The sequence below is a fragment of the Cardiocondyla obscurior genome, linkage group LG02, assembly GCF_019399895.1.
Source record: "Cardiocondyla obscurior isolate alpha-2009 linkage group LG02, Cobs3.1, whole genome shotgun sequence".
NCBI lineage: Eukaryota > Metazoa > Arthropoda > Insecta > Hymenoptera > Formicidae > Cardiocondyla > Cardiocondyla obscurior.
This window is the reverse complement of record NC_091865.1, coordinates 2,315,411-2,332,830: the sequence shown is the minus strand read 5'-3', so window position 1 is coordinate 2,332,830 and position 17,420 is coordinate 2,315,411. Positions and strand designations below refer to the sequence as shown.

At 35.4% G+C, this 17,420-nt stretch overlaps 1 protein-coding gene across 1 annotated transcript; it reads left to right on the top strand.

Annotated features, from left to right (window-relative positions):
• Nucleotides 1-1,544: 1,544 nt before the first annotated feature.
• Nucleotides 1,545-17,166, top strand: Prom (prominin). Its single transcript, XM_070674719.1, has 16 exons — nucleotides 1,545-1,888; nucleotides 2,302-2,357; nucleotides 2,597-2,772; nucleotides 3,332-3,519; nucleotides 6,409-6,504; nucleotides 8,937-9,139; nucleotides 9,610-9,745; nucleotides 13,499-13,669; nucleotides 14,066-14,165; nucleotides 14,572-14,766; nucleotides 15,235-15,457; nucleotides 16,012-16,311; nucleotides 16,420-16,578; nucleotides 16,742-16,875; nucleotides 16,959-17,003; nucleotides 17,072-17,166. Exons 1-16 carry the CDS (start codon nucleotides 1,651-1,653, stop codon nucleotides 17,103-17,105), a joined length of 2,454 nt encoding a protein of 817 aa, XP_070530820.1. The 5' UTR covers nucleotides 1,545-1,650; the 3' UTR covers nucleotides 17,106-17,166.
• The last annotated feature ends 254 nt before the right edge of the window (nucleotides 17,167-17,420 follow it).

Genomic DNA, 17,420 nt, shown 5'->3' with positions numbered 1-17,420 from the left:
ACTTTATCAATATATTTCGCTGAACTGACTTTCCGTTCGACTGAAGTGCAATTTTCCGATCCAGTCTGTTTTCAAGCTCAACTGTTTTCGGCCAGGAATAAAATAAATTCGTGATCGAAAATGCATTAATATTTTTGTGAACTACTTATCGTATAAAAATATGATCGATGCTACAACTAAAAATTAAAATATTATGATTTGTGTTTATTACGTCAAATGTCACAAAAAATTTTTTTATTTTACGTAAGAACGGCTACGTAATTCTAAGGTGGAGATTATAAATTTAATTTTCTTGGAAACTGAAATATTACGAAACATTTTTTTATTAGCGCGTGTTGGCTAAATCAGCACGCGCAGTAGGCTAATACCTTGACGAAAAACGTTTAGATATTTAGCTTTTTTAGCTCATTATTAGCCGGTAATAATTGTCTAATGCCTAAACGTTTTGAGCGCTACATTTCTGACTCGGTGCTAGACAGTTTTGCTAGACAGCCGCGAGATAAATCACGGACTGGAGAGCTAATTATTAGATAACTGTTAAGCTAAATTTCCACTCGGGTAACTTTTGTATCGTACGCGATATATTGTGAATTACCGATAAATTAATTTAACAAATAAATTAATTTACTTTACATCTATTTTAAGGTTTATGTAAAATAATATAGCATTATTTTATTTTATTTTTATTTTATTTTTATATTACGTTAACATTGTAACATTTTCGCATAATTTCTTAATTTTGTACTATATCGTGTGACACCATTTTTCTTGCTTGGTCAATCCTTAGTCTACCTTATTGTCTCCGTAAGGTTCGACAACATGGTAATACACTTGCGGGGTTTCGCGGAAGCCTCTACAAATACTGAAAATGACAGTCTACCTGTGACTGCGATTCAGTAAAGACGACTATCGCCAGAGTCGATTATCGTATGGAGGAAAACGTTGTAAGACGACAATGCTCGAGCAGAAAATGATTGTAATCCAAGGCAATGAGCATTATTACATCTTCCATCTTTCTATATTATGCAAAATACGGGTTTAATTTTCGCCAAAACATCGCGATGCTGAAACTCTTGAAAATTATCGTTCTGAGAAAGGTTTAACGTGAAAGAGCGGAAATTGAAGAAGCAACGTTCTATTTTGAACGTTGTGCCGACATAGAGTGCAGTGTTTCATAAGGATTCAAAGCTGTCTCGCTTGTGCTGTGTAATCTTCAGTTATAACAGCTAAATGTCCTCCATCTAATTTAAATTCATCACTACCGTGTTGAATTTGCTAAATATTAAAAGGAATTGCCTCAATGAGAAAATACAATTTGTCACAAATGAAATTAAAATGAGAAAAGCCTTGCGACAGAAATTTGCCAACATAGTTAGATAAGATTTTTTTTTTTTTTTTTTTTTATAAAGAACTTTTTGTTTTCCACGTTACATTAACTGCCAATTTATTATTCAATTCTTTTCGCGACAACAATATTATATAAAATTTGCTTCACTAAAACTTGCAGTATTCTTTTCGCTTGTCGCAATCTCGAGGGCGTACACACTTCAAAAGTCGATCTCAACTGATTCGACCCCGAGTAGTAACAATTGCTCGACCACCGACAGCTACCTCATTCTTCGTTCCCCAAACGAGGAACGAGAGGGCGAAATGGACAAGATGCCGGCGGACGTGCTCATGGACGATACGAAGAACAACTTGAACGTGTCGCATCCGCGGACGTTGACTCTACCCAAGGACTGGGATGAGAAGCCGAAGTTAAAGTTCCCGAAATTCACCACGGAGGAACGTTACAAAATGACAAGTTTGCATCTCGATAAGGGGTGGTTCGTCTTCGATTTCCTCAGAGGCTTCTTGTCCATCGTGCAACCTTATGACATACCGACTGGTATGGTTTAACGGCAATCGTAAATGTTTCTCGCGAAATATCTTTTAGTAAGCTTTTAAAAAACATTACGATAAATATGTTTTAATATCGAATCGTTTTATGAAGTATCTAGCTACATCAATAATTTATTTGCAAGCTGCTTCAGCCAGAAAAAAAAGCGACATATGTGTAAAATGCACGCCACGATGAATGGAGGTGTGAGAAAAGGACGTTCCTTTTATTAATTTTTTAAATGCTGTAACATATTGATGTGCGAATTTACGTTCAACGTTTTTATTTAAATTGTTTGATAATTCTCGATCCAGCAATTAATTTAAGTTTAATAGGTTTCTTGATTTTCCGTCAGACTATTACCGCTTCCCTTCCAATTTGCGATGCACAGAGGAGATTGTAATACTTCGCGTTCGTTACAGATCTACTGGTAGATGCGGTGGAGAATCGCGTAAGCGCCGCCAAATTGATATCGAAGGTAAGACAAAATCACGCTGAGAAATTCGAAATATTTAACCGGCTACGAGCTGGATCATTAAAGAAAGCACGAGTCTTCATTAAAATTTCGCGACGGAACTTCCGATATTTCCGAGAGTTTCGTTCCGCAGAGAGAATTTCTTACGACCTGCGACGTATGCGATACATAATTTTCGCCCTTTAACCGTCGCGCGAATATTACTGTTAAGTTTCACAGAAATATCGTTCTCACTTTTACAGTCTATGCACGTGGAAGCTGCTTTCCTGGGCTTAGTAGGCATGTGCTGCGTACTGGCCTGCATAATACCTGGCACAGAACTTTGGCTCGCCTGTCGTCCAATCAGAGAGGATTACAAACCTCCTCGGCATCCCGGTGTTCTCGCATTTCTCCTCGCCGTTCTCGTCTTTATACTCGGGTAGGATCTATGACGATTCTCCGTTCTTAGACGACGCTCCGAAAACTTATTACCTTCACTTCCAACCCTACCCGTGTTCCTTGATACTTCTGTCCTTCTTGATTACACTTCGCGAGCATATAATCGTCGCGAGCTTAGTGATGAATATCCCGCGATTACAAAAAGTTATTAAAATTAATACGGAAGATTTTTTACGACATTATATTTGATGTAAGTCAGAGTTACTCGTATTAATTTTAATAATTTTTAAGAACAACGTGGATGTAGATTATTATTTACAGAATATTTTTTAAACGCGTACGTATTTATATGTGTTAAAATATTAATGTAATTTTTTTTTATGTATTTATAATTCACGGTAATTATTTATGAAACATAGATATTACGGTACGTTGTTCATATTTGAGCAGTATTGGGCAAAAGTAAATGAAGTTAGTCGGAAGAGGAAGAAGATTTAAGTAGGCTACTATTCGTCTTACGTCTACGACGTTGAAAAACCTTTTAACCAAAGTAAGCACTCGCTACGTTATTCATAATCTTTAGTGCGTGGCTTTCTCAGGTCTTGCATGGTAACAATGATAATATGCAACGAGGCGGTGGCGGTCGGGATCGAGAAGCTCCCCATGACACTAGAGACGGCGTTGCAGGATTTAAAGGACTATCACGCGGACACCACATCACAACTGCGAAAGTGTCTCACGAGAAGTTTGGACGTAGCCAGCGAAGCGATTCTCGTGGATCTCGACAGTGAGTGAAATTTTCTTTCTAATAGTATTAAGGCACTGAGCACGAAAAGTTTCTTCGAGGAAAAAGGGCACATTATCGTCTTCCATTTTATCGCGTTCAATGAAGACAACGTGGAAAACCACTTTTAACCATAACAGTAACTACGGACACGATACCCGAGATGCTTACCGAATGTACTTTCCTGTTAGCGTGCTGCACAAACGTAACCGAGTTACTATAATTGTGTTCTGTCTGAAATTGAGCTAGTTTTCTTTATTTTTTTTTTTTTTTTAGACTTTTTATCTTCACTCGTGGCGATCGACGTGTGAAAAGTGGGTACCTAATAAATAAATAAATAAAGAATCGGTAAATTGATGTAGACTGTAATACGAGATCTTTATTAAGGGCTACTATAATATACAAATTTCTTTATAGATAAGATTAAAAATTAAATATTTTTAGAAAAAGAATATTTTTTTAATAACGTACTTTAGGCACTGTTAGTTTCATTTAATCACTTTTACTTAAAACAACAATCTTTCTTTTAAATTGAGAGAAAGAAAAGAAATTTTTGTTACCGTTAATGGTAAATACAATGCTTGTCTAATTAAATAATTTCCGTAGCTAAGTGCGGAAAGCGGAGAACCGCTTGCGGTTCGATTGCTTGCTCACTTCGATGCAACAGAGCACGCGGTTGTAAGCGGCTCTCCACTCTTGATCTTTAAACCTCAAATTAACTAATTTTACCAGTAAATCTGCAGATTTACATTCAACATTACATTCATCTGCTAGAACTAATATCGAATGTAATCAATCGCGTGTATAAAATTAATTACAACCGTGACCAGAATTTGGTGAATTTTTACAACATGTCTGTTGCAATTAAAAATTAATAAGCAACACGCTGAAAGTAAAGTAGCATGCAGTACAAGAATATATATTATTAAATTTCTTGTATTCGCTCATGAGCTTCGGTACAGAATTTAAATGCAAAATTATGTTAACAATTTTCAAAGGCTTTTGTTTGGCGCTGATTATTTTTATTCATTTTATGCGTAACATCACGATATTTACCGACGCAGCGTAATTTCTTGCCATATGCCGCGACCAGAAATATTTTTAGTTTAATGGTGTGTAACGTTTATGAATTATATACACATTTACATTTACGGTATATCTATGTACGTTTGACGCATTTGCTGGCAGTTTGGAATATTTTTAACCGCTCTCTCGCAGGATGTGTGGCTGCTTGCAATATTTTATGCTCTGTATTCATCCCGCTTGCGCTCATGATAAATTTATCTGCATGATAAATTCATCTGTTAATGGTGTAACGATTTCAGTTGATTTGGCTTGCGTCCATAGGAAGAATTGCGCGAGAAAAGTCTGCGTACGATAAAGAAAGCACTTAATCTCGTTAATTAAAATAATTCTGTCTTTGAAGGAAAGAGCTTCGCGTTAAACACGAACGATGTTCATCTTTTTCATACTTTTAGGAATAAGTTTCCATTTTACGTTATTGGATGAAGAAAGTACTTTTATTTATTTATTTTTTTCTTCTTTTCTTTTTTTCTTTTTTTTTTCTGTCAGAAAAGCTATTGTATAAATTGATCGCATCTCTTATTTTTGTGATTCGTAGACGACGGTCGACCTTCTATTTCCAAACGATAAGTCATACATGAAACATCTCGTCGCTCGTGTCGTAGCTGAAATATAGGGCACGCTCCGATCATTATGCACCGAGCCTGTTTCCATTAAAATGGGGAAAAAAAATTAATTTAAAATAGTTCCAAATATTTTATCAACTCCTTTCGCGGCATTTCTCCGTGATACGGCTTAGCGATTCGGGATATGTGGCCCGGATGCGTGAACTATCAAGGCAAAACGCCCCGATATTCACCATCGTCTAATGACGTTTCTAGCCAGAGAGACGCATAGGTGTCTAATGAAAGCTATTGGCAGTCTATAATCGTTGTGTAATGGGTCCATCGCTGGTGGTACGTTAACAACCTCCGGCAAATTGAGCTCGTTAGTGCAATGCAACCACAGGCATTATGCACGGCATTGACCGGCGCAGAGCTCGCGCATACACGTCTCCGACCTGTCTTGATTTCAGATCACGTACCGCGCGCCAAGTGGAACGACAACGATACGGTTTATCGACAACGTGACTACGTCGTTTCTTTCGGAGTCTATATCCCGAGAACGTACATCATGAGACCCCCCGCGGTATCACGCACGCACACTTACGCGCACACACACGCGCACATTCGTGATCGATGCCGCAAATTAAACTCAAGATTCCCAAAGTATCTGCCGGGTATAACTCGCGGCGTTTGCACCACATATCGATTTTGCATGCGTCCCTATCTTTACCAGAAATTCCCGTGGAAATCTCATGAAGTGGAAATACATTTTTAATTGTTATCAGAAATTTCGCGTTACCGTTAAAGGCCCGCATTATCAAACCACCTGCGCTGAACCAAAATTCCTATCAGATCGCGATAACCAACGCGGATACAGGACGGATAAATTATTACTGCCACGCACCGACGTGACGGGATTTACAATGTCGCTCGCGTTTATATACTACGGGGATGTCGCGCGTTCGTTAGCCTGAAGCGATCACGATTCATTTTTAACGCTCATCCCATCACTGCTCTTTATGGTATCGCTCAATATTCTAATAATTTCACACTTTTGTTGGCCCTTCGAAACCGTGATCGGCAGGAAACTTTTTGATAAAGCGGCAATATATTGCCTAAAGTGTTCTGCGGAATATTAAGTGGCCTGTGCTTGTGGCACCGGCTATCTTTTGTATATGCACGTGCAATATTTGTATATTAATGGAATATTCGTTAGCTAAAGGTCAGGCGGGGCCATATAATATTTCGCTCTCGCGTTTTACAGGTGTCGAGGAATTATTGGGCAAGCCTGTGCAGGCCGAACTCTCGGCCGAGACTGGACTTGACGTGGCACTGGATGCACTCGTTGACCTGGGAAACGGTAAAAACTATATAATACAATTAACTTTTTTTTAATAAAAAAAAAAAAAGAAAAAAAAACCGTGCAAAATTCGATACAGCATCAAAATTATACAGCGCGCAATATTTCCAACAGCTTTCAATGCTTCGATATAATTTCTGTAATTAATCGCAACCGTTTCTAATAACTGAGCGCATTTTACGGCGTAATCTATTTTACAAAACTATTAAATACAAAGTAGCGGCGAAATTACGGGAATAGGATTGCACGTCTTGCAGCTGCACGCACGCATCGGTGGTCTAATACAGCTAAATATCTCTTAACTTATTACCACATCCTATAACGCGAGAAATTAGTGCCCTTTATAATTCCGACCGCTATATCCGATATGGATATAGCCACGAATATTCTGTACCAATATTTGTCGGAATGGCAAGGTGGCTGTGCGCCGAAATGTTTGCATATTCATAGCCGCAATATCTACACAACGTACTCCGCGTTCTACGTATAATAATTTATACGTCGGATTATACGTTCTGTATAAGAGAACGACAGTCATGCACTCATTGCCTCGCCTGAACGCGGGATAGGAGCGAGCGGTCGCAATAAATCTGACAACTTCCTGCTTTCATCAAATTTCGCAGTGTATTATACGCGAACGTTCATTCACCGCGCCATTCACTCGTCACTCGATATTTTCGCGTTTCGGTAGAATAAAAATTGCGCGTCGAACGAATCAATTTGTCTTTAAGCGAAGCAGTCTCGGCTGCGATCGCAGAATGTCGATTTTAATTACGGCGATCCAAGGTGTTTCTTACCCAAGGTCCGTCCGTTACATGTTTGCACATTGAATATCAATGATATCGTGTATCTGATACCGTCGAGTTAGTCAAGCGTATGTAATTACGATGTCTGTGCAACGTGTAGATGGTAACCTGCTACTTTTGGGACCGCCAATTTACTCGACGTCATGGTTGGCTGGGGTTGTTTCGCGTAACGTTATTCGGTCTTCAATGAGTTCACCACCGTTAAGTGACCTTCTCGACCTAGAGTGTCACTTAGTCACGGTACTCAGTTACTAACAGTGTACTAACTAAATTAGTAGGTACCACCGCTACTACGAGCTTCTCGCTCTTGCTATCTCCTTTCAAGCAACTCCTTGCCTAATCACTACACGTGTATCATACTTACACGCTGTATTTAGTGCTCCGTACCGGGTGTTCTGAAATTAACTCGTAACGCCGCGTTCTTGCACAAGATAATTAATTGAAATGAAAGTTACACAGGAGCATGCAAAGTATTTTCCAAAATTAATTACTAATAATAAATAAATATATATTTTTTTGCAATGAAACATTTATTTTTATTAACAGAGTTGTTGTGCAGCTTGTCTACGAAAACATAAAAGTGATGTAGTATTAATATAGCAAGATATTATTTAAAAAAATACGTAAATTTTTACCAAGTATGGATCAAAATACCGAATAATAGGTTGTTGATACTCGAAAGTTTTTATTCGCGCAAAATTTTTATAATGTGTACGCAAGTAAAATATAGATATCGATTTAAGCTGCCGTGTAGCATGGTGCAAACGTTATGTTTGCTCCGAAATGTAACACTAGTTAACGCTATTTTTTTACACCGATATTTTTTTACACGTTGTAATAGATACATTTATAACCGGTGTATAAAATTATAATATCTATTTTTTTTTGTTTTTTTTTTTAATATTAATATTATTATGATTTGTTCACTGTTTGCTTTTCCGAGCAGCTTTGAGATTATGTAAGTTTGTACGCAATGTATAACGTCGTATACATCGCCTAGAGACGTAGTCACGGAGCGTAACTCAAGGGTAGCTCTTCTCGACGGGTATGCGTTCGGTGGCGAATTAATTCAAGTAACGAAAACCTGTTACAGTGGCAAGTGCTCGGAGACGTGGTATCGCTATCGTATATTTCTCATCAGTGCAGACAAAGTCTAATGTAACGTAATGGCGAGTAGCGGCGTCTTATAAATTGCTTCGTTATACCGCGCGTTATTACTTTCGGTTGTCGGTTAATAGTTTGATAGCTTGCTCGAGCATCTAGTATGTCGGAAGTTCGTTCCGAGATTATTAAGTCCATCGATCTGAGTTATTATCAAACGCAGACGAAGATAAATGTAAATAGTTATTAAATTAATGAAGAGAGGATTTTACATTAGCGGTTTGTATCGTTCACGAACAGACGAAGTTCACCCCTTCTTTCCGAGACATTCCCTGCTTATTTAAACGTCGATGCTACCGGCACTCGGTTTTGTTTTAAATTAAATACGATCGAGGTGATTTTGGTCCTCGTCACCGTACAGCTTAATAATTTCCGCGTCAGTTCCTAAAGACTCTCGAGCAAATAAAGGTAGGAACAGTGAATACTGCGGGATATACACATTGCTAATGGTATCGCACGTTTCAGCGACGCAAGAGTTATCTGCCAGAACCGAATCTTTGCTCAGAGAGGGTGAAAGAGCTCACGAACTCGGATTGGAATTGAGTAGGGAAACGGACGAGATACGGCGAGACTTGGAAGGTGCGGTGAGAGCATGCTCGGGTCCAGATCGTTCTCTTTGTGCTGTCATTGACTCTTCGGGGATTCGCCTGGATCTACGGATAGAACGGGTGAATAAACTTTACGATTGACGTCCGTTCAGTCCCTAACATATTCCTAAGTTCGTTCGACGGAATAAACGACTCGATTCGCGGCAACAGTTTTCATTACGGTGCTTCGTTTTGTTTAAGCAGGGCAATGTTAACAGTGCGACACTTTCATCGGAACAGAAATTCACTTCCGATAATATTCTTAGTAAAAAATTCCATTTATTCAACAGTCGACACAATATTGACACATAATTTCCTCTCCGTGTGAGGAACTCTTGTTTTTACAGCGGTAATTTTAAAATCTACAAGACACACGTTTTAATAACAATATTAAAAAATTTTAATTGACAAAGTAAATTTCTTTTTTTTTTATGCAGCAAAAAATATTTATAGAAATCCTTATCCGTAGTTTAAACAGCTTCAGAATTATCACTAAAGCTATCAGTAAAAATGTTCTGCCTTCGAGATACTCTCTTTACTTTTTATCGCAGTTACTAAGGGACGATCGTCTTTTACGTCTACGGAGTACCAGTCGGGAAAATTTGACGGAAGCAGGACGTCAGGTTCGCGGAGAGTACCTTCACGTACCGCATCACATCGCCCGAACTACGCTGGATGCTTGCAATCGTAAGTAGAATATTCACGATTCTATTCCTTGAATTGATATTACATCGGAAAGAAGTCACGAGAGCCACATTCTCCTTAGGGAGTTTATTCTTTTTTTTTTTTGTTTTTTTTTTTTCGATATAAATGATTCGCAACCGAGCATATACGTTTGGAGAAATCGCGAATATTGACTCTACAACTTTAGTTGAGCGTGCAACAATTTGGTTGAAAGGAGCCAGATTTGCAGGAAGGAAATAGGTAAAGGAAGCTGTGACACGAGAAGGAAAATGATGTGCTATATAGTGTCAGAAAAGTTTCTGACGTTGATGCCGTGTATTATGATACGTTATGGCACGCGCGACGCCACATGGAACGCAACGGCACTTCAGTGTAGAAACTTTACTGAAGGACTTATGCTTCTGAAGAAAGCTAAATTAGTGCCCTCACTACCAGGTTTCTCTAGATGTTATGCGGGATGATGCGAATTAAGCTGGATAAATGGCTCACAGCGTTTCGCTTGCAAACTAACAAATTATACGAACAATTACCGTTTCACGGGATAACTGGCACAATTTACGAAAGCAAAGATATACTTACTAGATATTCTACATTTTTTATATTATTTTTTATTTTATATTTAGATTGTTTAATTAATACCGCATAATTTTTTTTTATTAAAATATGACATTAATACTTTATTTCAGTAATTGTTCACGTTTTATGATGTAATAATAATGTAAAAAAACAAAACAAATTTTTTTAAATATAATATTATAATAGTCATTAATACAGTGTATTATAAATATATGATATAATGTAATGACTTTGTAATAATTTAAATTTGATCGACTTTTAAATTTATATTAATAATTACAATACTAAAACGTCTATTAATTTCCAATTTATTTTATAGTACGAACATATATGTCAGTTTAATCGTGGAATAATAATTGCCGCATGCAAATTCGAACGGAAATCGCGAAGGAACGCAATCTATAGCCGAAAATAATGAGAAAAAAGGGGAAAAAAAAGGAACGAGAACGTATAGAAGAGTAACGATTCGCCGCGATTAAACCGTAGTAGATGTCGATAAATTTCCCTCCGATTGGTCGCAGCGCAGAATACGGTTCCGCACATTTCGACTGTCTTAAAGAATGAAGTCTTACAGAGCCTCGAAGAAAATAAGATGGGTTTCGCGGCGCGAGGATTATTTCCCATCGTGCCCGGCGCACAAACGCGTAGAAACGCATATACCAGTTCGAAAATTTTTGCAGCCGACTCCTCGGTACTTTAAAGACATCGGCTGCGTAACTTGAAAACTTTTGCAGATGGAATAACGCCGAGGAAAAGCCAACTTTGATCAAACAAAGTATATTAAAAATAGTTTTCTCATGCGTATACGTGGAAGGTCTGATTATAAATGTTTGGAACACATCGCGTTTCGAAGCGAATAATGTCCAACTTTTGAAATCTTTTTTTCGAAACGCTCTTCGCGCGATCTAGTAAACAATATTTCGACATAAAGTCAATATCGATGAAGCCAGTGGTGCAATGAAAAAGCGCAAAGTTCGAAGGAAAATACCTTTTTGTAGATTTATAACGCACACGTTATCCCCGCGCACCGCGAGTGGTTTCTTTCTCGATACTATCCCTTATCTTACTATGTATTCTTGTTCATATATCATGCTAAGAACCGTGATATATTTAAGGCATATTATAAGTTTGAAGGAAAGTAAACAAACCAGGCTAAACCAGATCACGTTTTATCGCGAATGAAGTTGAGAAAACACAAACTTGTTAGCTTTGTGGAAGTGCATTTTGATGTTTTGATAATTAAGGTATTCTGATGCAATCGAAAAAAGTTAATACAAATACACAACAGAAATATATATACATTTTTTTCTTTTTTTTTTTTTTCTAAAATTTAATAAAATTTAAATTTACGTATAATTTGTTTCCACACCAAAGATTAGATTTTCTCGGATATTTTTTATAATCTCTTAATCATGTTTAAAACACGTAAAATCATATTCTGCTTTCTTATAGTTTTATAAAAAATATTTTATTTCAGATTTAAAGCTTAAATCTTTCGAAATGCTAACAGCTTCCAAGAAATAAATAATGTATGTATTAATTCCACGCTATGCTGCATAGAATGCGCATGAATTTTAAACATAAAATATGTATTCCGAATACATATTCTATATGGATTATTTCCAAATCGAGAATTATCACAACACAGTTATAATGTGTAGTTTTTTTTTCTATTTTTTTATATAGCAAGCAATAATATATTACTGCTTAGAAATGCTTTACTTCTTTTTATCGCGTGTGTTTAAAATCATAAGCAAAAAGATTAGCTTCACAAAAAGATACTTATAAAATTTGCATGCATGAATCATCTTGTTAAAAGGACCTTCTCTCTCTCTGTACCCTTCTTTGCTCTTTAAATCAAATCGTTTAGCGCGGAACGTCGCGTTTTTCAATAACAGGTTTTGCGGACCCTTCTTACTTTTTTTTTTTTTCCTCGTCGTACTGTATAAACGATATTTCGTCACGAGCGGAGAGGAACTCGCGTCAGCGTTTCTGCCTCGGAGTGCGATGAGTACGGGGCCCATGCAGCGGAAAAGGAAGAGTCGGGAGACTTTATCCTTAATAGACAAACGAAATGTGGTAAATGCTCCGAGCAAACATCTTCGTGAACCCCACGATCGTGTTATATATCTTTCTCGATACACACGTATAAACTTTCGCGAAGGGATCGGTGATTGATATTGAGAGAGTCACGCGTTGATACTCATATGTCGAATAATATCACCGACATGTTTTACTTGCTATTTTATTAGATGCCAATGTGTACTTTACAGACTATACACGTACATAAGATAAGCTTATATATAAAAAAAAGAATTTATAAAATTTTGATATGCATTTCACATAATTATCGTGTAGTTATATTTTAACAATTTAAAGGTAAATGATTACGCTAAAGTATAAACTTATTATAAAAAAGAAAATTTGTGGCAATGAACAACGGACATTGCTTTTGCGATTAATAAAGCGTAAAAATACCAAGTAGATTATTAATAAAGAAAATTGAGAAGATTCTTGAAGAAACGAAAGATGATGGATAACTGCATCAGAATGCCGATGAACCGAAGGGATGCCGAGTTGTACTCCTGTCGACTTCTCTCGACTCGCCATCGACCAATAATGCTTGTCGTCCGCCTCCATCCATCGGCAGACAGATCCGATAGAGAGGTGACGGTCGGCATCTAATGCGAAATCCATATCGCATTAATATTACTGCGTGAAAAGAAAAAAAAAATTTGTAAAAAATTTGCAAAGGCTCTTTCCCATTGCCGAGACGATAAACTCGAACAAGCTCCAACATCTGTCGATCTGAGATTGTTATTAAGCAGTTCCTTTCTACACGTTCGTGATAAAGATGCCGAGTTTTTTATGAAAAAAAAACTTCGCCGTCGAAGTAATGAATTCCACGCGTTAGTGCAATAAATAATAAATTTGTTAGAAGTAACAAGATATTGCAAATTAATTTTTGTTCACGTGAAATCTATTAATAAAGATATCGAATTTAATTAAATGATTTGAAGATGCCCGAAGATAACAATGCCGAATGAGGATTATGTCGTTAAAGTTTAATTTATTAATACATTTTTTACGAATATTTTTTTTTGTTTAAACATTGGTAATACGACGAAATAGCAAAAAAATTATGAAATAACGGGCAAGAAAAATTTCGTATTATCATAGAGATTCGACACGAGATCAATGCAGCACGTGCCAGGATTGTCGATCAAACGCGCGCTGTGGAGACGAACAGTTTCAAACTCTCAAAGCAGCTGGAGTCTGCAAGGAACATCACGGATTACATTGTACCTCGTGTCACCGCTTTCGAGCATATCAGATGGATTGTCGGAACGGGTATGTAAAATTTTTCAAGATTACATTGAATATTTTCCGTTATTCACCGCGTTGGTATTTGGAAAACGATCGCAGAGATCGCAAGAAGTATCTCCATGAAGTGGATAACAGATTTAAAAAGATAACTCGATAATGTGAAAAGTTACAGTACATTTTTCTAAGTGAATTTCTTCTGCTATTTCTCTTTTCACATACACACACACGCGCGCGCATATACGCAAATATCAAAATAACATTTTTTAATATTTCAAATATTTTAAAAAGACTTTTTAATTATTTTATCAATTTAATGACAGAAATAAAATACTATAGATCTATCCTGTTTTAAATAATAATTGGGATGATTTATTTTAATTATTTGTATAATAAAATGCAAGTTCTGTTTATTTTGTGTAGCTAGTGCTCTTAGCCTTTTACCAGTTCTTTCGTTACTGATTGGAGCTTTATGCTGTCGCTGCGGATCATCCAATAATAAAATACGTCCAACTCTTTTGTGGTAAGAATTTTATATTTTTATTATAGTAAAAAAAATAATCCTGTTATTACTAAAGAATAATATCTTTTATATTGAACATAATAGAATCAAAGTTTTATTAATAACGTAATTAATTATATATTTATTCTATTGTAAAAGTGTATGAATAACTCTAAAATTGTTGAATAACTTTAGCTTACGATAAAATCTTAAATTAACATAAATTATTATAAAATATTTTGTAAATGCAGATATTCATCGCGTATGCATAAGGCAATATTTGAATATAAATAAATATTTATATAATAATAAATTATTATTTTGCAAGTTTTTTGATAACAAAGAAAGAACTTGATCGGAGGTGATGGATCTTCTAAATCTAATAATAAGACAGATCGGCAGATTGAATGTGTCGATCGGATTTCAGTGGTGCGGCCACGAGCTGTTTCGTCTCGATTACATTATGGGTAGTGTTCATCATCGCTTTGGGCATCGCCAGCCATACAGAAATGTTGATATGTCGACCGTTGTATGATCCCAACTACAGCACTATGGAAGTTGTATTGGAAACTCGAATGTTTTTAGGCAGAAGGCTCACAATTCCTCTCAAGGAGCTTTTTGAGTAAGTTTCGTTATTTTAATCAAGTTAAATTAATTTATTTAAATCTCATGAGTAATGTTATTAAACTACCACAGAAGGCATTAGAAATTAAATACTGCTATAAGAATTATTGATTTAATAATGCATTTCTTTTTTTTTTTTTTTAATTAATAGGCGTAATATATTAATACATTTTTTTATTATTTAAAGTCTAATGTTTTAATAGCTTAAACAAAAATACAATAGCTCGGACAAAAAAGATTACTGCTTTATTTATAATACAATATTGTTCAGTATGATAGAGGTACATACATACATATATTTATTAGTACGTAGTATAGTCACATATGCTGTCTAAGTATAAATCATATTTTTATCTATATTTATATATATATATACATATATATATATCCCACAGGCTGTAACATGTAGACACAGCAAACAGTTACGATGTATGTTATGACTTTCAGCAGCAATATTTATTTGTAGAAAATGTCGAAACAACGAGGCAGCTTATCCCGCCCTCAGACTGGAAAACACGATGGAACTGGAACATTTAACTGCGCATTGGACATGGTCAGGCTTGTCTAAGGCAATCTCAAATATTAAAGTTGATTTGAAGGGTCTCAAAATATTAACGCCAAATTTACGACAACGCCTTCAGGATCTTTTATATGCCTGTGGTTTGAATCTCACTACGCATAGAATAATGGTAAATTTTTAATTACATATTTTTATTTATTATAAAGGATATACTTGACTTTTTTTAACGTTTTTATCATTCTAAGTAAAACCGTTGTATTTTAAAATAAAAGAAAAGGTTTTTTTATTTTTTTTTTCACTAAACTTTACCTAATTATTTGATTAAAGCTCCGGCTTTGATGAAATTTTTCAAAGAAAACATCCGCCGGTATTAAAAAAAGTAACAAATTGCGCAGCTGCATCACTATGTAATGCTAGACGCTTACCATGATAAACGACACGGATTTTACGGCGAGTTGTTTCCGTGATTATAATTTAAAGCTACTACTAATTAAAGTCTATTTAGCTACGTATAACTACGCCAATTCATCAAGCGAATAACGTACACGTGTATATTTATTTTAATATCTTGTAATTTTTTGTATATGCAAATTCTTTACATAATTAACATGCTTTGTTATTTTTTACTGTAATAATACCTCAAAATGCAAAATTGTGTAAAGAAAAGTGTACGAGATAAACGTTTTTATTTTTTAACGCTTTCTTTTTTTTATTCTTTTATAGATTCAAGGGCCAATCCTAAATAAAGATATAGGTACTTTATCCGATCAACTTGACAATATATCTCGTCAGCTGCACGATCGAAATATTGCCAGGGAACTGCAAAGCATTGGGACAACAATGCGGGATCTAACACTCCGACGAGTGAAACCACTAATGAAGTTGCAAGATAGTCTGGTCTATCACCTTGCAGTTCTAGAGTTGCAAGTGCAACCTCTTTGGCGTCAAGTCAATCAATCGATCTCGCATTTAAGAACAATACAATATTATATAGATCATCAAGGACAGAAGATTGCTCAATTGGTAAACAATGTTTAAAAAAATTATTTTTTATAGATGATTAAACAAAAATTATTGTTAGAATTATTTGAAAAATATTACATGTTAAAATGTATTATTTAATAATTGCAGAAAACAAAATTGTACGCGGAACGATTATCGAATTACCTAGATCAATGGCGAATTTATGTGTTCTCTGAGATGAGCACGGAAGTATCTAAGTGTCGACCACTGTGGAATATTTTAGAAGGGCTGAGATATTTATTATGCGCTCACATTTTGAGTCCTTTGGTATGTAATTAAATATGTATTATTAAATATCAAAAGATTTAAGTACGTAACAACAAACAAGAATTAACGAAAAATTCAACGTGTGATGGTATAAATACATAATAAAGCCAATAATCTTGTATTTTTAATGAAACTTCTTATATTAATAATTTTATATTTTTAGAACGGTTTCTGGTTTGCTACATTTATATGTGTAATCGTTATGATAATTAGCACACCGACAGCTCATATTTTATCACGAGTATACAAAAGACCATTTCAATTCGTAGATGATGCCACCTTACTGTCAACAAGAACGTTAGTATCTCATTCTTAATTAATTAATAAATCTAAAGAATTTAAAATACATACTCTGAAAATAAAAATTAATTTCTTTTCAGAGAAAGTTTCAATACGGATGACGACAGAACGTGGACAATGCCGGAGTATAAATTAATTTTTTGTTACCTTACTAATATTATTTTAAGCAACTTAACAAAATTATATTTTACAGACCGCCGCCGCTGCCGCCAAATAATGATTGGTAACAAACGATGAGAATGGACAAAGGGCTTCGCATTGTAACCAGATGTAGAACATAATTAATACAATTAGGATTTAATATTGCAAGAACAAAAGCTTGAAGTATACTATATATAGATAAGTATACAAAATAAGTTTCATTTGTATTTATCTGTACATATTATAAGCAGATTACTAAAACTATCAACCGTTTATATGTTTTCATTAATTTTAGTCTCAGAGTTGTGTTATTTGTTCAATTAATTTTTCATGCGTATGTTCATAAAAAGATGAACCTTCTAAATGTATTAGCTTGCTTTTCTTTTCGTCGTATTCGTATG

Excerpts from the sequence above, each read along its gene's own strand:
- Prom (XM_070674719.1), top strand. The coding sequence starts at position 1,651 with ATGGACAAGATGCCGGCGGACGTGCTCATGGACGATACGAAGAACAAC. Across the intron at positions 3,520-6,408 it reads GATTCTCGTGGATCTCGACA|GTGTCGAGGAATTATTGGGC; the intron begins GTGAGTGAAATT and ends CGCGTTTTACAG. Across the intron at positions 14,166-14,571 it reads ATACGTCCAACTCTTTTGTG|TGGTGCGGCCACGAGCTGTT; the intron begins GTAAGAATTTTA and ends ATCGGATTTCAG.